This window comes from Pristiophorus japonicus, unplaced genomic scaffold (assembly GCF_044704955.1).
Source record: "Pristiophorus japonicus isolate sPriJap1 unplaced genomic scaffold, sPriJap1.hap1 HAP1_SCAFFOLD_725, whole genome shotgun sequence".
Taxonomy (NCBI): Eukaryota; Metazoa; Chordata; class Chondrichthyes; family Pristiophoridae; genus Pristiophorus; species Pristiophorus japonicus.
In genome coordinates this window covers 103,174-131,038 of record NW_027254640.1, presented here as the reverse complement: position 1 = coordinate 131,038, position 27,865 = coordinate 103,174, and the positions used below count along the sequence as shown (strand labels likewise).

General features: G+C 41.6%; 1 protein-coding gene across 1 annotated transcript in view; it reads right to left on the bottom strand.

Moving 5' to 3' along the window:
* Positions 1-2,203: 2,203 nt before the first annotated feature.
* The window catches only part of LOC139256444 (terminal uridylyltransferase 7-like), a 122,130-nt gene continuing 96,468 nt past the window's right edge, over positions 2,204-27,865 (bottom strand). The window contains exons 18-27 of the mRNA XM_070874223.1: positions 27,763-27,830; positions 27,626-27,703; positions 27,262-27,439; positions 25,088-25,135; positions 24,909-25,000; positions 17,140-17,255; positions 8,709-9,067; positions 7,807-7,898; positions 7,580-7,622; positions 2,204-3,406 (exon numbers count right to left, since the gene is read on the bottom strand). Of these exons, the coding sequence (XP_070730324.1) occupies positions 3,333-3,406; positions 7,580-7,622; positions 7,807-7,898; positions 8,709-9,067; positions 17,140-17,255; positions 24,909-25,000; positions 25,088-25,135; positions 27,262-27,439; positions 27,626-27,703; positions 27,763-27,830 (1,148 nt within the window). The 3' untranslated portion in view covers positions 2,204-3,332. The remainder of the gene's footprint in view (positions 3,407-7,579; positions 7,623-7,806; positions 7,899-8,708; positions 9,068-17,139; positions 17,256-24,908; positions 25,001-25,087; positions 25,136-27,261; positions 27,440-27,625; positions 27,704-27,762; positions 27,831-27,865) is intronic.

Here is a 27,865-nt window from a genome sequence, read left to right as displayed (position 1 = left end):
GCCTTCCTCACGGGTTTTTATCGTCAGAGCACCTTTTCCTAGGTGGCCTGCAACCAACACTAAAAAGCCCCATCAACCCTTTTACGATGTAGAGAGGCAACCACAAACATTGAACTCAAGTACCCCTGCTGGACATCAAGCCAGTATGCAGAGTTCCAGTGCTACGCTCACCAGAGTTGTCTGGAGTTGAGCCCGAACCCAAACCTTCTGACTCAAGAGGCAAGAATACTACCATTGAACCAGTGGTCACTCAATCTAGACGCGAGTACCCTGCTGGATGTCAACCCAGTATTTAGAGATCATATTCTAGGCTCCACTCGCCGGGGTTGTCTTTAGTGGGGCTCAAACCCTTTACCTTCCAAAAGGAGAGGAAATGCTACCACTAAGGCTCATGGATTTTTTAAAGTGTGTCTGATTGTCTCATGATTTTAGATGGTGGGGTGGCAATATGGCTTTACTGTATATGCTTTTAAGTGGTTGTTGTAAAAGTTGTTGTAAAATTTGTCCACTGACAAAAAGGTCGCGCTCAAAGGAGTTTGTGGCCCGCTCTGTACAAAAGAAAAATTAGCGGGAACATTGATCATGACTGTGCCAGGATATCAGGCATTGACCTGGCATGGTTCGTGGAGTTTGGTTGCACACCAACTGGACATTGACGGAGTAGAATCCCTTTCAGTTGCGGTACATCTCAGAGTTTACACGTGCGTGCAGCCAATGGCACCTGCATCATGGGGAAGCCTGCAATCCTCGCATGCTCGCTCCGCCTGCTGCTCTCTGGTCTGAGAGAAGGAAACTTATTCAGTTCTCTTGGAAGACAGAGCCTCAGTTACCTTGGAAGACAGAGCCTCAGTTACCTTCCTGAAATGCAACAGTGCACAGCAAACTGGGAGATGTTGCAAATATCTCCTGCTCCAGCCTGGAAGGAGCCCGACGCATAAACGTTCATGGCCACTGCAACCTTCACAGCCACTGGCAAAGTAGTCCTCATCCTGCTTTGAGGTTGCAGTTGTGGCTGCAGTAAGTGGCAGATTTCAGCGAGAACATCCTTGGTGAAGCGCAGACGTCTCACACATGGTTTCTTGCTGAGGTTCAAGTAGGAGTATTGCTCTCTGAACATCCTGGGCAGATATGGCCTCCTGCTAAGAGCCCTTCTCCCTCTCCTCCTGCAGCTTGTCGTGCTCTGTGTCATCTCTGCTCATGCTGTAAACCAAGTGGAATGACAACTAGTGCACCCATGTCTTGGAGCAAGTGGTCTGTGCAGAGTCCTTGAAGTCAGGACAAAGTCCTTCAGCACCTGCCACATCACTCCTTGTAGACTTTAGCAACTTTAAATAACACTATAAACCAACAAACAGCAACAGCTAGTAGAAATCAACCAGCAATTTATCTGTAAGTAGGTCCCTTTGTATAATGCTGGTGGGGGTCCTTCCTGCTGCTGAACGCATATTCAACTTTGCGAGCTTAAGAGAGGGAGTTAAGCTCCAAAATGCTGATTGACATCACTATCTGCCTACTCTGCATACTTCAGGCGCACATATCCTGTGCCTATGCCAACGCCCTACCCAAGATGACGCCTGCCAATGCCTGCAACAGACGCATTTTGGAACCAAAACGGCACCCATACCGCCTAAACAGGCACCATGAAGCAAAATTTTGCAGCCACCCTCTTTTATGGAGGAACTTTGTTGTGGCTCTATCCTGCTAATTGTTTGAATAATGAGCAAGATGACCCATATTAAGTGCATCTGCTGTCTGCCACCTACTCTTGCATAACTAGTAAGGTTTGATTTTTTCTGCATTTCATTGAAAAAAACATTAGGGTTGAGCCACACCAAAGAGAGGTCTATAAAAGTGCTCTGTAGACAGAATGACCATGGTGTAATTAACGACCAGTGGACTTGCTTAACATCCTGACGACTGCAGACCAATTCTGTTTTAAGGAGATGTGTGTCTCTGGAGCTGTTTAAAGGTGTCCTTGAATTTCAAAGGAAAGTATGCACTGTGTACAAGGACATTATGCTAAAATACTTCTTCCCCCATCCTTATAAAATTTAGTTAAGTTAGTTAATGGAATATTTTATTCCTTGACATAATGTTCGTTTCTGTACAAATTGTTTATAATTATAATTTAGGTACTTAGTGTGCAACAAATAAAAAGTACTGAATACAATTTACCTTTTATCACAAATAGAAACTCAGTGAGTTTACATTTTTCTAAGAATTTTATTTGTGTTGCCACAAGACTTTACGCACAGTAGTTGAGAGATTTTGAATGTACATTTACCACATATGTACAAACACGAGGTACCTGTCCACATTTTTTATACAAGCATCATTGTTTTAAACACCTGGGCAACTTAAGCAGCAAATCCTCAAACATATTTATTCAAAAGCAACATATCACATTCATACAGTATCAAGCATATTCAAGATTCCCTTCTGATATGTGACTTCAGTGGATTACACAAAACATGTCATTGTATAATTTTCTTAACTGTATTTTTTCGTAAAAATATCACTGGTACAAATTATTTACTTTTTCACTCTAATTAGTGGTTCAAGGTAAATTAAAGGAAAATCCAAGATAATAGTGTAAATAAATAGAATCCATCCAATTCAGCTTTGCCAAATCAGCAATGTCCAAGATTGATTTTGTTTATTGTTTATAAACTATGATGAGATTTCTTCTATTATTCACATCTATAGTAATTAAATAACTTTTTAATCACTGTTATGATATTTTTGTTTTAATAAATTTACCAAATATGACAAGTTTTTATACAAACTTCTTTCCCCCCATAAGATACAAGTATGGCACTGCAAAACAAAACAAAACTCTGGAGATTTAACAGAAACGTCACTTTCTATGGAATAAGATACATACTTGCCTGGACTTTGCTATTAAATTATTTCAAAGCAATTAAAGTTACAGTTAAGGTGCCACCTTCTTGTCTATTTCATTTGCATAATAGTAATTAGGAAAGTTGATGGGTTGTAATTTGGTTTACAGGAGAGAAAATGCGTCAGATCGGTCAAAAGATTAAAATAATGCTTGAAATTTATGCTTGATATCACAACATAAGAAACATTTTAAACAAGGAGCGTGGTCTAATTAAAAATATTACTCATTTAAACTCAATAAGAACAGGGACCCCACTGTGGCAACATTTTATGTAACATAAAATCACTATTCCTTCAAGAACAAGCATAAAACATTTACTGGATTGCCTTAACGGTGGCAGAATTGCAGAGGATTTGCACAGAGGTGATGATTTATAACCATCAATCAAACTGAAATGCAAATGTATCATTTTTTCAGCCTCTTTTGAAACTCATTCTGGTTGGGTCCTTTTCTGTGGCGATCTTCCCTGAGTTGAAGAGCTTGTTGAGAATTTACTACTAAGGCCTGTAAGCAGATTTATTTTAATCGAAATGTGAAATTTCAAATAAAACATGAAAATGTACCAACAAATACTGCATCAAAATGAATACTCAAAGAGAAGGAATATCTGGAGGGTGTAGGGACGAATGCTGTGTTCAAAATACAGCCCCAAACAGCTATAGGGGGAGGGGAATAGAAACATAGAAAATAGGTGCAGGAGTAGGCCATTCGGCCCTTCGAGCCTGCACCGCCATTCAATGAGTTCATGGCTGAACATGCAACTTCAGTACCCCATTCCTGCTTTCTCGCCATACCCCTTGATTCCCCTAATAGTAAGGACTACATCTAACTCCTTTTTGAATATATTTAGTGAATTGGCCACAACAACTTTCTGTGGTAGAGAATTCCACAGGTTCACCACTCTCAGGGTGAAGAAGTTTCTCCTCATCTCGGTCCTAAATGGCTTACCCCTTATCCTTAGACTCTGACCCCTGGTTCTGGACTTCCCCAACATTGGGAACATTCTTCCTGCATCTAACCTGTATAAACCCATCAGAATTTTAAACGTTTCTATGAGATCCCCTCTCATTCTTCTGAACTCCAGTGAATGTCAGTCCCGCCATCCCGGGAATCAGTCTGGTGAACCTTCGCTGCACTTCCTCAATAGCAAGAATGTCCTTCCTCAAGTTAGGAGACCAAAACTGTACACAATACTCCAGGTGTGGCCTCACCAAGGCCCTGTACAACTGTAGCAACAACTCACTGCCCCTGTAATCAAATCCCCTTGCCATGAAGGCCATCATGCCATTTGCTTTCTTAACCGCCTGCTGTACCTGCATGCCAACCTTCAATGACTGATGTACCATGACACCCAGGTCTCGTTGCACCTCCCCTTTTCCTAATCTGTCACCATTCAGATAATAGTTTGTGTCTCTGTTTTTACCACCAAAGTGGATAACCTCACATTTATCCACATTATACTTCATCTGCCATGCATCTGCCCACTCACCTAACCTATCCAAGTCACTCTGCAGCCTCATAGCAGCCTCCTCGCAGCTCACACTGCCACCCAACTTAGTGTCATCCACAAATCTGGAGATACTATATTTAATCCCCTCGTCTAAATCATTAATGTGCAAGTAATCAGCTGGGGCCCCAGCACAGAACCTTGCGGTACCCCACTAGTCACGGCCTGCCATTTTAAAAGTATCCATTTAATCCTACTCTTTGCTTCCTGTCTGCCAACCAGTTCTCAATCCACATCAGCACACTACCCCCAATCCCATATGCTTTAACTTTGCACATTAATCTCTTGTGTGGGACATTGTCGAAAGCCTTCTGAAAGTCCAAATACACCACAACAACTGGTTCTCCCTTGTCCACTCTACTGGAAACATCCTCAAAAAATTCCAGAAGATTTGTCAAGCATAATTTCCCTTTCACAAATCCATGCTGACTTGGACCTATCATGTCACCTCTTTCCAAATGCGCTGCTATGACATCCTTAATAATTGATTCCATCATTTTACCCACTACCGATGTCAGGCTGACTGGTCTATAATTCCCTCTTTTCTCTCTCCCTCCTTTTTTAAAAAGTGGGGTTACATTGGCTACCCTCCACTCGATAGAAACTGATCCAGAGTCTATGGAATGTTGGAAAATGACTGTCAATGCATCCGTTATTTCCAAGGCCACCTCCTGAAGTACTCTGGGATGCAGTCCATCAGGCCCTGGGGATTTATCGGCCTTCAATCCCATCAATTTCCCCAACACAATTTCCCGACTAATAAGGATTTCCCTCAGTTCCTCCTTCTTACTAGACCCTCTGACCCCTTTTATATCCGGAAGGTTGTTTGTGTCCTCCTTAGTGAATACCGAACCAAAGTACTTGTTCAATTAAAAAATATAAATTTCCTGCTCTCAGGAAAATTTGGGTGACACAACTGACTGGAAGGAGTGTCAGGGAGTGGTTCCATTCAAGCTGGTGTTATAGCTTTTGTCCAGCCTGGGCGCCAAACCAGAGCTATCCAATGCCAACAAAACACATCAGCTAGGCACAATAAATACTTTATACAACTCGTAAGAAAATACAATGCAACAGGCTCTTTCTTCCTGCTGATCTCGGGCATACTGAAGCCTTAAATTTTAGTGGTCAACTTAAGCTGTTGTCGGTTTTGCTATGACTTCTCTCTAAACAAAATATTATATGTGAACATATTAATAACTTATGTTAACATAGCACCTTTAACATAAAAATGTACAAGGTGAATCAAAGAAGTGGATGCTGAGCCAAAAGAGGAGATATTGGGATGGTGACCAAAAGCAAGGTCAAAGAGATGAGTTTTAAGGAGGGTCTTAAAGGAGGAGTGTGAGGTGGAGAAGCAGAGGAGCTTGGACAAGGAATTCCAGAGAGTGGGGCCTAGGCAGCAGAAGGCACGGCCTCCAATAGTGGGGCAAAGGGTTGGGGGATGTGCAAGAGTCTTGAGTCAATGGAACAGAAAGTTGAGGGTGGGTGGTAATGTTCCAGTTGAGCTGTGCGGCTGCGCAGCGTTCTAGAGGCCCCGCGCAGGCCACTCAGTGGCTTTATAAATGGGAAAACCGCGCATGCGCAGAAATTTGAAATGGGCCACGTAGCCTGTTAAAGGGGTCATGCATCCAAAGAAAATTAGCGTGAATATTGGTGGGTGGTTTGTAGGGCTAGAGGAGATTACAGAGATAGGGAGAGGAAAGGAGAAGAAGGTATTTAAACATAAGGATAAGAATTTAAAATTTGAGGATTTGGAGGGCCGCGAGACAATGTGAGTCAATGAGAACAGGGATGATGGGCGAGCAAGATCTGGATAAAATATGGGCAGCTTGAGACTGTGACCTGGGAAGGGGAAATGGAATAGATCGCAAGGGTATAATATTCGGGGCAAGAGCCAAAAGCAATGGCGTCTGTCTTCACAGTGCTTAACCAGAGGGAATTGCAGTTCATTCAAGACTGGATAACGAACAAGAAGTCTGATTACCAAGAGGCAGCAGCATGGTTGAATAAAGTGGAGGAAAGATAGAGTTGGGTGTCAACAGTGACACGTGAAACCATACTCCAAGTTTGCTGATGATGTCACCAAGGGACAGCATGTAGATGAGGAAAAGGGTCAGGTGGGGGAGTAAGGATAGAATCTTGGGGGACTTGAGGTGACGGTGCAGATCAGAAAGAAAAGCCATTGTTGCCGATGCTCGGGCTACAAATGGGTAGGTAAGAGTGCAACCAAGTGAGAGCAGTCCTGCCCAGCTGGACAACAGAGGAGTGAGGTGTTGGCAGAGGAGAAGTTGACTATGTCAAAGGCGCAGAGAGGTTGAGGAGGAATAATGCACCATAGCTACAGGACACAGAGGATGGCATTTGTGACTTTGGTGAGGGCCGTTCTAATGTTGTGACAGGGACAGAAACCTGACTGGAAAGGTTCAAACAAGGAACTGCAGGAAAGAAGGGTACGAATTTGTGAAGTCATAACACATTAAGAACTTTGGAGAGGAAAAGGAGGATGGAGATGGGGCAGTAGTTTTTAAAGAGGAGTTGACAGTAGCTTTTTTGAGGAGGTGCATGACGATGATGGTTTTGATAAGGGGTGGGATTCCCTCTTACTTAAGAGGGAACCATTTACAATGTCAGTTAGCATGGGGGCCAGATAGGGAAATTGGGTTGTCATCAGTTAAATGGGAATAGGGTCAATAGAGCAGGAGGTGGTTCTCATGGATGAGGGTAGGGTCGGAGAGGGTATGAGGATAGATGGGAGAGAAACTAGAGCGGGGGATGCGGTCCATGTCTATGGCAGTGGATAGCTTGATGGGAAGGGTGGAAGTGGCAGAGGCAGCTGAACAGATGGCTTCAAATCTTAGTTACAAAGAAGTCCATGAGCTCCTCATGTTTCTTGTTGGAGGTGAAGGTGAAGGTGGAGTGTGCTGGGAAAAATGGGTTTAAGGACATGGTTGGGAATGGAGAAATGAAGCCAGGGGTCATCATCTTTTTCAGGATCATCCTGGAGTAATGGGCAGTTTTGGAAGAGGTGATAGCAATATTGATTGTATGGCTAGCTTACTGGATTTGTAATACCTATGTAGACTATGTTAAATTTTAAGGTGGCACACATATTACATATTTTGATCCTCTAGTTATTACATAATATCAAAAAACAATGGAAATTTCCAAACCTGGTTGGGAATTTAAGAATCCTTTTTGTTTTCTCTTCTCCTTCTGTGATGAAGGTAAAAATAATACATGAATTAGTAGCCAGCTAAATTTTATTTTCAAGATCAAGCACATCTCTCTGATAAGCTGACAGTTTTGAACATCCAACTGTTTGATATCAGACATCTGACATTTTAAATTATCTATGCAAATTTCTAATCTGTTACCCAGCATTTATTCTCTCCCTCACCACATTTACTTTGGTGTTCTCATTTCCAATGTTTGATACTGAGGAGGATGCAGTAATTTGTAACAATGCAGCAAATTCAGCGCTCGTTACACCTGCAGCAAAGCAGAATAAACACAACATTAGGCAAATGTTAAGTACTTTAAGAACATTAATTCTGGAAAATGGCTTTATAATGAAAGGCAGGTCCTGAATGCAAGTTTTCCTCGCTGATGAATTATTACTCAAAACAAAATAGAGAGTATTCCAAATAAGGTAGACAATTATTTCATTGTAAACAAGTTGCCCAGTATTTTATATAAAACAGATATATTCCAGAATTATACAACAGTTAACTGTATTACAGTCCTGTGTTCTGATTCCAAGATGACAAATGCATGCTTACAAAACTGATGAATGTACTGATAAATGTGAATGAGTTACAACCACTTTAATACCTTCCAGCACTGCACTGCAATGGTGACATTGCTGCAAGGTAAATGAGGCAGTGTCACTGCCTCCAGAAGTGCAGAGACCAACCTTGAGGTGGATTTTTGCACTGCCACAAAGGCCACTTCAAGTGGCAATAAAAATACAACTGTTAAAGGGATGGCTGCCATGTTTTCTAATGTTTGGCTGGCTGAATGGCTAGGTCTTCCACAACGAGTGTTGAAGCAGTTTAAAAAAAAATCTGTATAGATTCTGCAGTTATTAGATCAGAAAAATAAAGTTGTGAACTATGACTTTAGAAGTGAATATGTAAGTGTAGTTGCTCTTGTGTTGCAATGTTATTGAATCTGTCCCACTGAATTCCATCGCACCAGAATCTTTGGGCTATATTACAGAACCACGATGTAACACAACCAATTAGAATCAAGCCCCGAATAATTAACAGCTAAAACGCAACCTTAGTATTTAACCAGTACCTTTGTGACGAGGACATTCTTTTTTGATGTGACCTTCCTTCCCACAGATAAAGCAACGTTTATCTCTGTCCTCCTGCTTCCTCCTTTGTTCTGGATATTGCCTGGGAGTTCTGTCCCTGAGAATTTCATTTGGTGCTCGGTCTTCCTTTGATTTTCTAGGTGTACGAACCTCTGGGTATGACTCTCCCTCTTTTACTGAAACATCCTTTAAGCCATACCGATGCAGTTTTGGCATTTCCTTGTTTAGGGATTCTTCAGGTTTTCTTTTTGGTTTGGTTTCGAAGGATTTTTGAAATTTGTCATTGAACCCTGATTTGGATCTAATATCATCGAGATTTTGTCGTCGTCTTGTTTTGCTGCTAATAATTTATTTTAAAAAGTACTTTGTTAGGAAACAATTACTTATGACTATTGAATTGAATATATTCAGAGCAAGAAAATTAATTTATTGGTGACAATGGGTCAGAAATTCAGTGCTTTATCTTCGGCCAACACCAAGATCAAAAAGTGCTACTGGCAAAGAGCTTTACATGCAAGTGCACTTCCGGGATTTGTGGTGGTGGGGACTGGGGGGCACCCCACAATTTGTCACACAACAAACTTAATGGACAGAAAATTGTATTTACCAGAACAAAAACAGTATACTGCCATGTGGAGATTGGAAACAGAAAAGGTTGCACCTTTGTACCACTAATTTATAAGAAAAAATATGCAGCGTTAAATCATATTTTACTTTTTCCCTTATATTTCTCAATACCTTATGGTGGGCGGGGTGGGGGTGGAATAGGACGCAAGTGTATTAAGTTTGAGGATGGGAGCCAAATACAATGGCATTGATCTTCCCATTGCTTGTGTCCAATTCTGGTCGCCACACTTTAGGAGGATGGAGAGAGTACAGAGATCTACAAGAATGATACAAAGGATGAGGGACTTTAATTATGTGGAAAGACTAGAGAAGCTGGGATTGTCCTCCTCAGAGCAGAGAAGATTTAATAGATGTGTTCAAAATTATGAGGGTTTTTTAAAAGAGTAAATAAGGAAAAATTATTTCCACTGGCAGGAAGATCAGTAGCCAGAGGACACTGATGTAAGATAATTGGCAAAAGAATGAGAGGGGAGATAAGAATTTTTAGGCTGTTATGATCTGAAAGGGTGGTGGAAGCAAATTCAAAAGTAACTTTCAAAAGGGGATTGGATATATATTTGAAAGGGAAAAATACGCAGGGCTATGGGGAAACAGCAGAAGAATGGGACTAACTGGATAAAGTCTTTCAAAGAACCAACACAGGCACGACGGGCCGAATGGCCTTCTTCTATGTTGTATGATTGTATGATTTATAACATTTTGCTTTCACTAAAAACCAAGAACAGGAACATTAAAAAGGGAATGGGTGAGAAGAGTTTGGACTCGCCCTCTTCAATATCCCTTTTCCTCATCTTTTTAATCTTCACGGTAGGCTCCCATGTTGTCTGGTAATTTGCTAAAGTGGTCATTTTTTTGTGTCTGATAGCACTTCCATCAACACTATTTGTAAACCAAAAGAAGATACCCTTTCCAGGACAAATGGATTGAGCAGGAAGCGGGATAAGTTTTAGCTCAATTAACTAAATTAGAAATACAGGTACTTACATAGCAAAAACTACGTTTGAAGATTAGGCATCTGAACTGCAAAACATTTTTGGTGTAAATTTTGTTCTTTAGTGCTAGCAGCAAAGAATTTTTGCATGGCAGGAACTGAGGGTGGTGGTGGGAGGCATCCCCACAATTTCCACTCATCAAAACTAACGGCCAGAAAATTGTGGGGAGCATTTGCTCAAATTCCCGACATGCATTCCCAGCATGCATGTCTATGCTGAGAGTGAAAATTTATTTTATTTTGTATATTCCTTCCTGGCTTCAACTTTGAGGCATTACATTGGAAATCTAATAAGACTAACTTCAAGGGAAAAAAACAAACATTTTTGTGACCACAAGATAAGTTAGGATGAAGAAGTTCCTTCAGCCCATAGGATCTGATCCTTCTGGAAAACTAACAGTATTTTCATTATATATCCAGTGGTGGTAATTTTTATTTTTGGCAATAGTGTAAACAGGGTGATATCGGATCGGCCGCCTGTTATACACCTTGCCCAATTTTCATTTCCATTGACTTCAAACCGCAAATCAGGAGAGGTGTATATCGAGCGACTGATTCGATATCATCCCGTTTACACTATTACCAAAAGATAAAATTATGCTCAGTATTTCTTAAATTAGTCTAATGTCCCGCCTGAATCACTCTCCATGGGAATCCACTCCAGCTGTGAAACTTTCCAATACATGTTCTAAATTTGCCATTTACAACCCTGAACTTGTACCGCCTTGTCTGGTGTCTGGAAGTATTGTTTCAGGTTTAAATTTCTATCCCTTTTTGTTTCTTCTATGCATCAAAAAGGCTGCCTTTGCCATGTCTCTTTTTGAAGCTGAAGCGTTCTAGTTTACCAAGACATTGCTCATGGCTCTTATTGCCCTCCTCCTCGCTGCTTCTAGGGCCTCTATAGTAACCAGGATTATACATAATACTCCAGGTGCAACCTAACCAGGGTACTACTGTAGTTCTGACTTCTATGCAACACCAGCTTATTACTATATATCCAACATGCTCAACTGATTTCGTAATATAACCCAACATCTAATTTTGTTGGTTTATTGTTACTTCACACTATTTCGACGTAGTAATCAACAAGTCAACAAATGCCAGGAGGTCTCTTTCAATTTGCTCTTCGACAAGTTTTATTCCACTTATGGAGTTCATACTTCCAATGTGCAATAACTTGTATCTGTCCATATTGAATTGCATTTTCTAGTGATTAGCCCAGGAGTAAACCGTGATCACAGCCTTCCGGACTCAACATCAAGTTCCACAATTTCAGATCCAAACCTCTGAGCTCATTTTTTTCGGATGTCAGCTGTTGATGATTCTGCTATTCCCAATTACAACTCTTCTTTTGTTTCTTTATTTGCCCCATTACCATCTCCTTTTGCCTTGCACCATCATCCGTTTTGTCATTTAATCTCTTCTGCCTTCCACCCTATCGCAGACCTTCCCTTTTGTTTTTTCCTCCCCTCTGTACTTGGTTAAAACCTGTTAAATGTCTAATGTTTTCCAGTTCTGATGAAAGATCATCAATCTAAAACATTAACTTTTTCTCTCTGCACAGATGCTGCCTGACCTGAGTATTTCCATCATTTTCTGTTTTTATCTCTTTTTAAGATCTAGCTCTCCTGATCCAAGTTCAAAAAAACCCCTTCACCAGCTTGCTAACAACCACTTTGCAATGAGACATTTATGCATACAAGGAACAGGAACATGGACCACTGGTGCACCCCATTTAGTACCTCTTCCACCTGCCTCGTTCCCCAAGCTAGCTCTCCTTACAGCTACCCTCTACTTTCTTCCATGTAGTTGGTTAATAAACGATCACTTGATACCCACTGACATTAATTTCAAGAGAAAAGAGACCCCCAGGCTGTTCATCCTTTCCTAATAGGTATAATGTCAGTTTTGGTATCATCCTTGTAAATGTTTTTTTGCACCCTCTCCAGTGCCATTATATCCTTTCTATAATATGGTGACCAGATGAGGGGATTGCCCTATGAGGCGAGACTGAGTAGACTAGGCCTATATTCCCTAGAGTTAAGAAGAATGAGTTGAGATCTCATTGAAACATATAAAATTCATAAGGGGCTTAACAGGGTAGATGGTAGGTTTCTTCTCATTGGGGAGTCTAGAACTAGGTGTCACAGTCTCAGAATAAGGGGTCGACCAATTAGGACTGAGATGAGGAGAAATTTCTTCACTGAAAGGGTTGTGAATCTTTGGAATTCTCTACCCCAGAGAGCTCTGGTTGTTCAGTCGTTGAGTATATTCAAGACAGTGACCGATAGATTTTTGGATACTAATGGAATCAAGGGATATGGGGATAATGCGGAAAAATGCAATTGAGGTAACAGGCTTGAAGGGCCGAAAGGCCATTCTTACTCCTATTTCTGATGTTTTTATGTACAAGTTTAGCATAACTTCTCGACTTTTCAATTCTATCATCCTAGAAATAAACCCTAGTGCTTGGTTTGCTTATGTTATGGCCTTATTGACCTGCGTCGCAACTTTTAGTGATTTGTGTATTTGTACTCCCAGATCCTTTTGCTCATCTACCCCATTTAGATTCTTATTTTCCAACATGCTCGACAAACACTTCAGTGCAGCACTGGGAGTAAATCACTGGTTGGCCTGCAGGTAGAATATTGTATCCAGTTTTGTATCCTATTTTAAAAGGATGTCACAGCTATGAAGTGTATATGGAAGAGAATCCCTCCATGGCTCGCCTCTTCCTAACTCTGTAATCGCTTCCAGCTCTACAACCCTCAAGAGATATTGGTGGCCGTGCCTTCAACTGCCTAGGCCCTAACCTCTGGAATTCCCTCCCTAAACCTCTCCGCCTCTCTTTCTTCCTTGAAGACGCTCTTTAAAACCTACCTCTTTCTGCTTCTGTAGTTGACGGAAGTTGCCTGCCAGTGGCAGTTAACTGTCAGACAGCTGTACGTGTTAGTCTTGAATAGGTGTTAATCACAGAGAATAGGGGAGCTGAGTCAACACTTGTAAATTGGGTGTGGCTTTTAAGAGTATAAAAGTCAACAGTTTTTCAGAGCACAGAGTGGTCTTAAAGGGAGCGGACTTAAACAGAGTGGTTTATTTGGGAATTTGGAGAGAAGAGGGAAGGAGTTGCAGCTTTTTTACCACACTATTTGTAGTGTTTTGTGTTACAGATAAGATATTTAATTTCATTACCCATTGTTTAATCCAGATCAATTAAGAAGTCAAGGAACCAAACTGTAAACTAAGTTCAATACAAATTTAATTACATTTAATTAATTAGAACAAGGTCATATAGGGATATCAGTTGAGGTGGTGTGCCACAACTGCAGCATATAGGAGTTTGTGGAGAGCATTGTGACCCTGGACAACCACGTTTGCAGTAAGTGCCTGCACCTTGAGGAACTTCAGCTCAGAGTTATTGAGCTGGAGACAGAGGTGCAGACATTGCGGGGCATCAGGGAGGGGGAAGAGTTACCTGGACACTTTGATCCAGAGGCAGTCACACCCCTTAGGTTAGGTAGTGGTGCAGGTCTGGTTAGTGGTCAGGGAGAGGAGGATGTAACTACAGCTCGCACAAGTAAGGGGACCCCAGGTGCAGGTGCTGGAGGAATCTCGGCCTTTGCCCTTATCCAAGAGGTATGAGGTTTTTGCTGCCTGTGTGGATGAGGGAAAAGCCTGCAGGATGGATGAGCAGGCTGACCATGGCACCATGGTACAGAAGGCCATTCAAGTGGGGGGAGTAAAAGGGAATGCAGTTGTGGTAGGGGACAGTATAGTCAGAGGGATAGATACTGTTCTCTGCAGCTGCGACCGTTTCAAAGGTTGTGTTGCCTGCCTGGTGCCAGGATTAAAGACATCTCCTTGTGGCTGGAGAAGAATTTGGAGTGGGAGGGGGAGGATCCAGTTGTCGTGATCCATGTCGGAACCGACATAAGTAGAACTAGGAATGAGGTTCTGCTGAAAAAGTTTGAGGAGTTGGGATCCAAGTTAAAAAGCAGAACCTCAAAGGTAATAATCTCTGGATTGATACCTGAGTCACGTGCCAATTGGTATCGGGATAAGCAGATTAGAAGGTTAAATGCATGGCTCAAAGAGTGGTGGGGGAGGCAGGGGTTTTGCTTCATGGGGCACTGGCACCAGTACTGGGGAAAGAGGGAGCTGTTCCATTGGGACGGGCTCCACGTGAACTGGGCTGGAAGCAGTGTTCTGGCAAATTGAATAACTAGACAGAGCTTTAAACTAATGAAGGCGGGCAGGATTCAGGAAAGAGTAAATTTAAAAGCAGCAAAAGAAATGCCAAGGCTCTAGAGCAGAGCAGAGTTTTGGGTAAAAATAAGTAGTGTGGGTCAGGAAGGGACAGAGAGAGTGTAACAAAGGTAATAGGGCATCACTGACTAAAGTGACATCAGTGAAAAATAGTAAAAAGTCAAAGCTAAAGGCACTATATCTGAATGTGCGAAGCATTCGCGAAAAAATAGATGAATTAATAGCGCAGATAGAAATGAATAGATTTGATCTAATAGCCATTACGGAAACGTGGTTGCAAAGTGACCACGGTTGGGCACTAAATATTCCAGAAGAGATAGGCAAAATGGAAAAGGAGAGGTAGCCTTGATAATAAAGGATGGGATAAAGACAGTAGAGAGAAATTATCTTAGTTCAGGAAATCAAGAAGTAGAATCAGTTTGGGTGGAGCTAAGAAACAGTAAGGGGCAGAAACCATTGGTGGGAGGGGTACTGAAGTGAATGATCAGCCATGATCTTATTGAATGGCGGTGCAGGCTCGAAGGGCCGAATGGCCTACTCCTGCACCTATTTTCTATGTTTCTATGTTTATAGGCCCCCAAATAGTAGTGGTAATGTAGGGATCAGTATAAATCAGGAAATTAGAGGTGCATGTAACAAGGGTAATACAGTAATCATGGGGGACTTTAATCTACATATAGATTGGGAAAACCAAATTTGCAGTAATAGTGTAGAGGACGAATTGATGGATTCTATACAAGATGGTTTTCTAAATCAGTATGTTGAGGAACCAACTAGGCTATTTTAGATCTAGTAATGTGCAATGAGAAAGGGTTAATTAATAACCTTGTAGTAAAGGGGCCCTTAGGGAAGAGTGGCCATGATATAATAGAATTTTATATTAAGTTTGAAAGGGATTTAGTTAAATCCGAAACTATGGTCTTAAATCTAAACAAAGGAAACTACGTAGGTATGAAGGGAGAGTTGTCTAAGGTAGATTGGGAAACTACATTAAAAGGTAGATAAGCAATGGTTAGCATTTAAAGAAATAATAGATATTTTACAAAAAACATACATTCCTTTAAGGCACATACAAACCCCAGACAGGAAGAGTGGTCCAACCGTGGCTAACGAGAAGTTAAAGAAAGTATTCGATTAAAGGAAGAGGCTTATAATGTTGCCAAAAAGAGCAATAAGCCTGAGGATTGGGAGGATTTTAGAATTCAGCAAAGAAAGACCAAGAAATTGATAAAGAAAGGGAAAATCAAACATGAGAGTAAACTAGCAAGAGACATAAAGAGTGGAGTTGAGGTAGAAGATCAGTCATAATCACATTGAATGATAGATCAGGCTCAAGGGGCCAAATGGCCTACTCCTGCTCCTAATTCTTATGTTCGTATATGGCTCGGTGTCAAATTTTGTTTGATCACGCTGCTGTGAAGCCCCATGGGTCATTTTACTACATTAAAGGCTCTATATAAATACAAGTTGTTGTTGCAGTATAGTGGTTATGTTTCTGTACTAATAATTCAGGACACGCGAGTTCAAATCCCAACATGGCAGTTTGAAAATTTGAATTAAGTTTAAAAAAAAAATTTGGAAATAAAATGTAGGTATCATATCAGTAAAAAGTGACCATGAAGCTACTGGATTCTTGCAAAACCCCAACTAGTTCACTAATATCCATTAGGGAAGGAAACTTTGTCTGGCCTATATTTGACTCCAGTCCCTCACCAATGTGATTGACTCTTAATTGCCCTCAGAAGAGGCCGAGCAAAGCACTCAGTTGTATCAAACCTCTATTTGTTCATGAAAGCGGCCCACCACCGCCTTCTCAGACTAACTGGAGATGGGCAATATGCCAACCTTGCTCGTGATGCCCACATCTCGAGAATGAATTTAAAAAAAAAGCAAAATAGGGAAAAACTACTTCCACTTTGTTGAGTTGGTAACTTAAGAGTTTAAAATCATCAGAAACAAATGAAGAGAACGGTTAGGTATTTTTTAAACACAAGATAATTGTTTGGACATAAGAGTGCCCCCTCCTGGAAATAGTGGTGGAAGCACAATCTATTGTAGCTTTTAAAAAGGAATGTGAATAAATATTTAAAAAAGAAAAAAAAATGGTATGGAGAAAGACCAAGCATATGACTAAAAGGCAGCAGAGGCATGATGGGCCGAATGACCCCTTTTCTTGCTGTAAAATTCTTTGATTTATACAATCAAATGTGCATTGAATTATAATTTTTTAAACCGAGTTAATAACAGACGATCAGACAGCATCTGTGGAAGGAGAAATAAGAGTTATTGTTTTAGGTTGATGACCTTTCATCAGAACTCAGTAAAAGGTGACAAAAGGTCATCGGCCTGAAACGTTAACGGTTTCTCTCTCCATAGATGCTGCCTGACCTGCTGAGGTATTTCCAGCACTTTGTTTTTATTTCAGATTTCCAGCATCTGCAGTATTATGATTTTGTATTAATGGCAGAAGAATGTGCAGTTAAGTCGGCTCCACTGTACAAGACACAAGTTGCATCTCTCTTACTCACCTTCTCCGCATGGGGCAGTCTTTCATAAAATGACCAATTTTGCCACAAATTCTACAGCATCTGTCATTTGGAGCTACCTCCCCCTCAGTCAGAATTTCTGGATCAAAGAAATACTCCTTCAATTAAAAAACATATTTCAGTAAGTTATAGACAATAACAATCATTACATCTGCACAACTGGCAGTATTTTTGGCAACACTGATTCTTGTTGAAACCAAAATGAAACTCCTTATAATTTTACACAATGAACTGAAAATTTCAAACACTTATCCTTCTCTGTCTGTCATTGCTGATGCATCAGGCAGGCTCTTTTGTGTCAAAAATATTTTCCTTCAACAATTTACTGTTAAGTTCAAGCTTGTCCAAGACTTGAATGCTACTCCCATATCTGGGAAGACTCATAGCTATTCTCTTGCAAACCTGAAGAGGATACAATAAAACTATTTTTGTCTGATAGATGATTCTTTGTTAACCGATGTAATTTATTATTTCCATATTTAATAAAGATGTCTCAGGAAAGAAAGGTCATGTTTAGCTAACTTGTGGTGTTTCTCCTGAGATTTATTGACATTGCGAACAGGGGAAATGCAGTTAATACTATATACTTAATATTCGAAAAGTGTCGGACAAATTTTGACAATAGCAATTAATAGCCAAGGTAAAAAGTCACGGAACGGGAGAATAGCACTGGTTACAAAATTAGCTTAAAAAAGGAGGAGCCACAATAGGTCCTTCCACGCCACGAGCTGGTCCAGTGCGCCCCCAGATGGCATCTCCATTGTTTCTCCCCCCAACACAGCATTGTTCTAGCAGCCTTGCTGCACGACATCTTGGTGCCATTTTTAGAATATTAAGTATATAGTATGAACTGCATTTCCCCTGTTCGCAATGTCAATAAATCTCAGGAGAAACACCACAAGTTAGCTAAACATGACCTTTCTTTCCTGAGTCCATGCTGACTATCCTTTAACAAGTTATGATTTCCATTTAATCACCTACTAGATTTCTCAAATCGTTTTTTTTTTTAAAAAGAGTAGGAGCAGCAGGCAAGGGAGGGTGGTAAGGGGAAGGGGGGCAAAAGACGGTTGGGAAAAAATAGTGGGGCAGGATATCATGTTGCTGCATTATGTTGTTGTTGCTGGATGCATCCTATGTTTTATGTTACAGTATTATGTTACAGATGTTCTGATAATGTTGTTGAATGATATTTATTTTATTTTATTAAAGTTTCACAATTAAGGTTACAAAGTTTTCAAACTTACAATGTTTAATAATTTTTTTGTTCACCATAACCATTCCTGTGTAGTGTCCCATTTGCAGAATAAGAGGGGGAATAGTCAATATGGTGGGATAGAGTGGCCAGGTCACCTTCAAACATGCCGTTCACTACAAGCAAAGTGTTCAATTATGAACTGCCGACGTAAGGCTTTTGCAGCGGCGAAATCTCCACGATGCCTCCCCTGTGGTTGTGGTGGTGGCATGGGTTCCTTGCCAGGCTCCTCTTCTTCGTCTTCCTCCTCCTGCACCCTACCCCCCTTCTCCTGAGATGGTCCTGCAATCCCCATTGGCAATTCCTGTCCCCTCATGATGGCTAAGTTGTGTAGCATGCAGCACATCACAATGAACTCTGAGACCTGCTGAGGGGAGTATTGTAGGCAGCCTCCAGATTGGTCCAGGAAGCGCTGTTTGAGCACTCCAATTGTCTGTTCAACGATATTGCGTGTGGCTACATAGCTCTTATTATAACGATGCTAGGCTTCTGTCTGAGGGTTCTGGAGGGGCTCATGAGCCAGGTGGCGAAGCCATAATCTTTGTCCCCGAAAACCAGCTCTGGCCTTGTGGTTGACGCTGGAACATATGTGTGACACTGCTCTCACGCAAGATGAAAGCATCATGGATGCTCGCTGGATATCGGACATTGACTGCCATGATGCACTGAGTATGGTCGCAGACAATCTGTACGTTCATGGAGTGGAATCCCTTTCGGTCTCAGAAAACCTCTGAATTCTGTAAAGGTGCTCGCAGGGCGATGTGCGTACAAAGTCAAGGGCACCCTGAACCTTGGGAAAGCCAGGAAATAGTCAGAAACCTACAGCCCTCTCATTTTGGGTCTCCCTGGTCATTGGGAAGTTTATGAAGTCAACTCTGCGTGCGTACAGTGCATTAGTCACCTGGCGATCCAGCAACATGTAGCGTTCTGTGAGATGGAGCATATGTCCCCCGCTATGCCTGAAAGGAGCTGGAGGCATAGAAGGGACGAGCCACAGTCACCTTCACCCAGACAGGCAGTGCAGTCCTGTTGCCACTGGTAGGCTGTAGGCTGTATAAGCTGGCATATCTGTGACCACCTCTTTTCGGAAGCGCAGCCTTCTAACACTGCCTCGGAGAGCTGGAGGTATGAGCGATGTTCCCTGTAAGTTCGCTGGGGGCAACTCCTCCTCCCCATACGTCTGCAACCTCTTCGATTATGTTGCAATTGATCAACAATAAACCTTCTTTCAGCTTGAAGCCGTATGAATATAGCACCCAGGATTACTGGCTCCTGACCTAGCATGGCCCCCATCTTTTAAAATGTCCTTAAATATCCTTTATAAAACAAACTAGAAACTCACATAAACTTCACAATCAAAAGTATGTAGTAATGCTGCGTTCTTCTCCCAATCCTTTTAATCACTCACAACTGTGACTTTCTCCTCCGTTTTCAACATGGCGCCCTGGGCCAGTCAAGGTTTTCTGGGCGAGTTCTCAGGCAGATGCTAAATCGGGCAAAATGCTCAAAAGTTCCCCCCGGGGGGTTAGCGCAGCGATGCACGATGATTTACGTCATCCAAACGGTCAAAACAGCAGTGGGGCGGTAAGTTTTAGCGTTGCCGCAAAACCATTGGCGAAAGTTCCGCCCAGGCGCAAAATCTTGTGCATCTCATTTCACGCCCCAAAAAATCTTTTTTGCGCCCCACCGAGGCGTTAAATGGGGCGCAAATCAGCCAAAAATCCAGTCCTATGTCTCCAGTCACACTTTTACATTTGTTGCATCATTGTACTGACTGGCAAGTAGCACTGAAATGATTACCCTGGAGTCTTACTCTTTAATCAATCACCTAATTCCTGAAACCCACTTTTCAGGATCTTAATTCTATTCCTTTCTATGTTATTGGTTTCTATATGAACCACAACTTCTGGTTGTTCTCTTTCCTTCACCAAATTTTTTGCACCCGTGCCTTAATATCCCTTATCCTGATATCTGGGTGAATATAAACTATTTGGAATGCTTAGCTGAGACTAGAAAACCACCAGTTTGTTCCCATAACTATGGTATCCCTTATTATTAGAGTTTCTATGGCAACCACTTGCTACACAACACTGTGATTTGCTCATGGTTGCCCTCCTCTGAGTTTTTGTCATGATCACAGGTATTTAGTACTATACATCTGGCAATTCAGCACACTCAGGCGATCCCTGCATTGCCTCCTGTCTCCTCTTTCTATCTGATGGATGGTCATCCACTTCCCTTCCTCATTAACTCAACGCTTGCGCGATGACCAGCTCCAGGAACTTTTGAGCCTCCCGTAAGTGATGAAGTGGTGGCAACTGCTTTTCAAGCTCAAATACTTCAAGCTTGAGTGCAAGCAATAAGGGACACTTCTAGCATATGTGGTCATCGTGGATACACAAAGCATCCATAACCCCCATCATACAGATACTGCTTCAGCTGTTCCCCATATTAAACTTTTAAGAGAAAGCAATTTAGTTTAATAGAATTAAACACAACAACTTAATGATTTAACTCCTCTTATTATTTTAGGCCAACTGTACCTCAAGGCTGAACTCACTCTAAGGCTGAACTCACTCTAAGGCTGAACTCACTCTAAGGCTGAACTCACTCTAAGGCTGAACTCACTCTAAGGCTGAACTCACTCTAAGGCTGAACTCACTCTAAGGCTGAACTCACTCTAAGGCTGAACTCACTCTAAGGCTGAACTCACTCTAAGGCTGAACTCACTCTAAGGCTGAACTCACTCTAAGGCTGAACTCACTCTAAGGCTGAACTCACTCTAAGGCTGAACTCACTCTAAGGCTGAACTCACTCTAAGGCTGAACTCACTCTAAGGCTGAACTCACTCTAAGGCTGAACTCACTCTAAGGCTGAACTCACTCTAAGGCTGAACTCACTCTAAGGCTGAACTCACTCTAAGGCTGAACTCACTCTAAGGCTGAACTCACTCTAAGGCTGAACTCACTCTAAGGCTGAACTCACTCTAAGGCTGAACTCACTCTAAGGCTGAACTCACTCTAAGGCTGAACTCACTCTAAGGCTGAACTCACTCTAAGGCTGAACTCACTCTAAGGCTGAACTCACTCTAAGGCTGAACTCACTCTAAGGCTGAACTCACTCTAAGGCTGAACTCACTCTAAGGCTGAACTCACTCTAAGGCTGAACTCACTCTAAGGCTGAACTCACTCTAAGGCTGAACTCACTCTAAGGCTGAACTCACTCTAAGGCTGAACTCACTCTAAGGCTGAACTCACTCTAAGGCTGAACTCACTCTAAGGCTGAACTCACTCTAAGGCTGAACTCACTCTAAGGCTGAACTCACTCTAAGGCTGAACTCACTCTAAGGCTGAACTCACTCTAAGGCTGAACTCACTCTAAGGCTGAACTCACTCTAAGGCTGAACTCACTCTAAGGCTGAACTCACTCTAAGGCTGAACTCACTCTAAGGCTGAACTCACTCTAAGGCTGAACTCACTCTAAGGCTGAACTCACTCTAAGGCTGAACTCACTCTAAGGCTGAACTCACTCTAAGGCTGAACTCACTCTAAGGCTGAACTCACTCTAAGGCTGAACTCACTCTAAGGCTGAACTCACTCTAAGGCTGAACTCACTCTAAGGCTGAACTCACTCTAAGGCTGAACTCACTCTAAGGCTGAACTCACTCTAAGGCTGAACTCACTCTAAGGCTGAACTCACTCTAAGGCTGAACTCACTCTAAGGCTGAACTCACTCTAAGGCTGAACTCACTCTAAGGCTGAACTCACTCTAAGGCTGAACTCACTCTAAGGCTGAACTCACTCTAAGGCTGAACTCACTCTAAGGCTGAACTCACTCTAAGGCTGAACTCACTCTAAGGCTGAACTCACTCTAAGGCTGAACTCACTCTAAGGCTGAACTCACTCTAAGGCTGAACTCACTCTAAGGCTGAACTCACTCTAAGGCTGAACTCACTCTAAGGCTGAACTCACTCTAAGGCTGAACTCACTCTAAGGCTGAACTCACTCTAAGGCTGAACTCACTCTAAGGCTGAACTCACTCTAAGGCTGAACTCACTCTAAGGCTGAACTCACTCTAAGGCTGAACTCACTCTAAGGCTGAACTCACTCTAAGGCTGAACTCACTCTAAGGCTGAACTCACTCTAAGGCTGAACTCACTCTAAGGCTGAACTCACTCTAAGGCTGAACTCACTCTAAGGCTGAACTCACTCTAAGGCTGAACTCACTCTAAGGCTGAACTCACTCTAAGGCTGAACTCACTCTAAGGCTGAACTCACTCTAAGGCTGAACTCACTCTAAGGCTGAACTCACTCTAAGGCTGAACTCACTCTAAGGCTGAACTCACTCTAAGGCTGAACTCACTCTAAGGCTGAACTCACTCTAAGGCTGAACTCACTCTAAGGCTGAACTCACTCTAAGGCTGAACTCACTCTAAGGCTGAACTCACTCTAAGGCTGAACTCACTCTAAGGCTGAACTCACTCTAAGGCTGAACTCACTCTAAGGCTGAACTCACTCTAAGGCTGAACTCACTCTAAGGCTGAACTCACTCTAAGGCTGAACTCACTCTAAGGCTGAACTCACTCTAAGGCTGAACTCACTCTAAGGCTGAACTCACTCTAAGGCTGAACTCACTCTAAGGCTGAACTCACTCTAAGGCTGAACTCACTCTAAGGCTGAACTCACTCTAAGGCTGAACTCACTCTAAGGCTGAACTCACTCTAAGGCTGAACTCACTCTAAGGCTGAACTCACTCTAAGGCTGAACTCACTCTAAGGCTGAACTCACTCTAAGGCTGAACTCACTCTAAGGCTGAACTCACTCTAAGGCTGAACTCACTCTAAGGCTGAACTCACTCTAAGGCTGAACTCACTCTAAGGCTGAACTCACTCTAAGGCTGAACTCACTCTAAGGCTGAACTCACTCTAAGGCTGAACTCACTCTAAGGCTGAACTCACTCTAAGGCTGAACTCACTCTAAGGCTGAACTCACTCTAAGGCTGAACTCACTCTAAGGCTGAACTCACTCTAAGGCTGAACTCACTCTAAGGCTGAACTCACTCTAAGGCTGAACTCACTCTAAGGCTGAACTCACTCTAAGGCTGAACTCACTCTAAGGCTGAACTCACTCTAAGGCTGAACTCACTCTAAGGCTGAACTCACTCTAAGGCTGAACTCACTCTAAGGCTGAACTCACTCTAAGGCTGAACTCACTCTAAGGCTGAACTCACTCTAAGGCTGAACTCACTCTAAGGCTGAACTCACTCTAAGGCTGAACTCACTCTAAGGCTGAACTCACTCTAAGGCTGAACTCACTCTAAGGCTGAACTCACTCTAAGGCTGAACTCACTCTAAGGCTGAACTCACTCTAAGGCTGAACTCACTCTAAGGCTGAACTCACTCTAAGGCTGAACTCACTCTAAGGCTGAACTCACTCTAAGGCTGAACTCACTCTAAGGCTGAACTCACTCTAAGGCTGAACTCACTCTAAGGCTGAACTCACTCTAAGGCTGAACTCACTCTAAGGCTGAACTCACTCTAAGGCTGAACTCACTCTAAGGCTGAACTCACTCTAAGGCTGAACTCACTCTAAGGCTGAACTCACTCTAAGGCTGAACTCACTCCAAGGCTGAACTCACTCCAAGGCTGAACTCACTCCAAGGCTGAACTCACTCCAAGGCTGAACTCACTCCAAGGCTGAACTCACTCCAAGGCTGAACTCACTCCAAGGCTGAACTCACTCCAAGGCTGAACTCACTCCAAGGCTGAACTCACTCCAAGGCTGAACTCACTCCAAGGCTGAACTCACTCTAAGGCTGAACTCACTCTAAGGCTGAACTCACTCTAAGGCTGAACTCTTGCTGAGGCTAAACTTGACACTCTCTTGGACTTTTGCACTTCACTGGACTCTCGCTGCTCAATGGCGAAAGGACTGGTGGCAGACCAGAAGACACTAATTAAAAATTAGGATGTTAGAAATAAGTAGGGAGGCAGAATGTTTTCTTTGAATGTCTAAAAGATTTGTGCAGTAGGATACCAAGAAAGGCCATTGAATTGGATAGTATATTAAGAGACAAGAAGTTGTGTTTATGGAGAAATAAGAGATATGATAACAAATTTTGTAAGCCAGGTTGATCATTAAAAAGGGATAAACATGTTGGGCTCTAACAACCTATAAATTCTTACATTTCTTATGATACTAGCCATAAATACTTTGTTAGAATTGTATCTCCTGGGGATGGGAGATTAGGGTACAAATATCTCATTTTACAAAGAAGCACATTACTCCTATAATTAAGGAACGATTTTCTCCCCTTTTCCAAGATAAAAAGACAACCAATTAATCCATTTGCATAGATAGAAAGATTAGAGTTTTTTCTTGCTGACTGCCAGATGACAATGTCACAAGCTGAGTAAATTACTTTAATGTAACAGAAGCAGAATTGATGTTGTGAATGTAAAGTATATATGTGAATTTCGAGACAGAAATACACAACATACCATAATTGTGGGATATTCCATTGGGACGAATTTAATTGGAGTTCCAAAAACTTTTCTCCCATTGATGAAAGCTTTCATGATAAAATTTGTCACTGGAAAAACAAAGAGCAACAATCTATAAATCAGAACCACATACCCAATACTGAAAACCATTTAATAGAAGACAAAATGCAACTTACTCTTTCGGGACAATCCAGCTCCAAGATTGTGGTTGAGGTCAAATGGATCTATTTCAAACAAAATCTTCTGGTTACATCTTGAGAAAACTACTTTTTGTTTATATTTGAAATAAAATCTAGCTTTAAAAATTCAATGAGCATCTGACAATATTTGGCAAAAAAAGTTCAAAGAAACTGTACACAATCAAAAGTAGTCACCACTGAGAGGATAGCAGTACTTATGAAATAGAGTGACAAGTAAAGGTCACATAGCATGTCCCATTCAGACATTGTGTAGCATGTGTGTACCTTTATCCTACCATCCAGTCATGCAATCTCCGGAGAGAGGCAAAAAAAGAGAAAAAAAAGGCCAATTTAGAAAACAATTCTGGAACATTCCTTTCCAATCCCTGAAGGTAATTAGGCAAGCTCCAGGATATTGCCATAACCCATATAACAATCACTGCTGGCCCACCTAGCTTCTATAACTCAAGTTGTCTGCAACTTAAATAAACTGATTCAGCTCCTTTTTAAAGGCCTGCAGTGAGTCGATACTCATTAGACATTCTGGCAATCTATTCGAAAGGTCAATGACTTTCTGCAAAAGGAAGTACTACCTAACATCTAACCTAACTTTTTTTTCTTTATTAGTCCTAGTCCTCCCCTCACTATCGAAGCTCAAATAACCTAACCAATTGAACAGAATCTTAAAGACTTCAATCATATCTTCCTGAAGTCTAAATCTCTGTGATGAAATAAGCTCCAGTTCCCCGAGCTAAGTGCCAAGTACTCCAAGACTTGGTATCAATCTGGAGCCCTCCTCTGGACTTTCTCTCGGGTCTCAACATCCATCACCATTTGAGACCAAAATTGTGCACAGTACTCAAGATGTAGCCATAAAAGTGTCTTACAAACAGTAAGTACCATATCCCTGGTTTTGTATTTCAGTGTCTCTGATAAACATCCTAATATCAGATGGGCCCTCTCTACAACTGTGCAATACTTGTCAAAAAATTCTGCTTAAAGAAGAAACTGTCCATAATCAAAAGTAGTCACCTCTGAGGGAAGAGTAGTAAATGTGAAAAAGAGGGACAAGACACTTTCGGTGTTTTATGAACAATGACCTTGAAGTCGCTCTCCTGCACCACCAGCTTCAGAATGTAACCCTACATTAAATTATCTTCTGCAGTAATTTGGCTAATTGACTCTAATCTGATAATATTATGATCACTGTTGCCCAGGTGTTCCTCCACATGGAGGTCCATTACCATTTCCAGATCACTGCTAAAAAAATCAAGTCTAGTAACTGATTTTCCCTAGTATTCGCTCTTAAATGCTACATAGGATTACATAGGATATACGGCACAGAAGCAGGCAATTCAGCCCAACCAGTCCACACTGGCATTTATGCTCCATTCGAGCCTCCCCCTGTCTTTCCTCATCTAAATCTATCAGCATAACCTTCTATTCCATTCTCCATCATATGCTTGTCTAGCCTCCCCTTAAATGCATCAATACTATTTACTTCAACCACTCCCTGTGGTAGTGAGTTCCACATTCTCACCATTCTTTGGGTAAAGAACTTTCTTCTGAATTCCCTATTGGATTTCTTGGTGACTATCTTATATTGATGGCTTCTAGTTATGCTCTTCCCCACACGTGGAAACATTCTCTCTGTATCCACTCTATCAAAACCTTTCATAACGTTAGACCTCTATTAGGTCACCCCTCAGCCTTTTTTCAAGAGAAAAGAGACCCAACCCGTTCACCCTTTCCTGATAAGTATACCCTTGCATTTATGATATCATCCTTGTAAATCTTCTCTGCACCCTCTCCAATGCCTCTGTATTCTTTTTATAATATGGCGACCAGAACTGTACGCAGTACTCGACGTGTGGTCTAACCAAGGTTCGATAAATGCCGCATTAGAAAAACAAGTAACAATATCCACAACTATTTCAGACTGTCCCCCTCAACATTTTTCTATCCTTCAGCAGACTACTGAACAACTGGGCAATTAAAATCCCATTACACATACCTTCAAAGGACTACAGAATTAAGCAGTGTAAGAGGCACCTAATGTGCTCAACCCTCAGGTAGAGACAGACACATAGAAAACACAAGTATACCTTTAAAAAAAAAATGAAACAAATCTGACCATACAAGTGACACTGAATCATTTTTGCAAGGCTTACCTTCTATAACAATATATTTAGATGTCCACTGCTTCTTGAAGGTTGTGAGTAGAGCCTTTCGTCTGATGCTGATAACATGTTCTTTAAAATCAAACTCCTCTGTGTAGAACCTGAGAAGCCCCAGCCACAACTCTCCCACAGACTCTTTATTCTTCCCATAGTCTGGCCATTTGTTTTTCTACAATCATAAATTTTGAAACGACTTAATTAGTTTTCAGCTATATAATGGCTTCTATTAAGATGAGCTTAACAAGTCCCACCAAAAATACTGAAATGTTATTATAGCATAAAACTGACTGAAGAGAACGAACTAAAAGATACTTACTTGGTTTAAAAATAATATGAACTGTTTAGACTAACTTACCAGTTCATCCAATTTATCAAAGTAATAGACATTCCAACCATCAATGAATTGTTCTGGCTTTTTTGTCCCATTATATATCTGAAAATCAGTGAAAAGTTAAATTGTGGTAATTCTACAAAATAAATCAATTCTTGTACAAAGCAGGAATTGATTATTAACGGAGCTCTTAGCTTTTTATGAACAGTGAATTTGATAAGTCTTTTACCTAATTTAGAAAATACAAACAGTACATAGAATCTG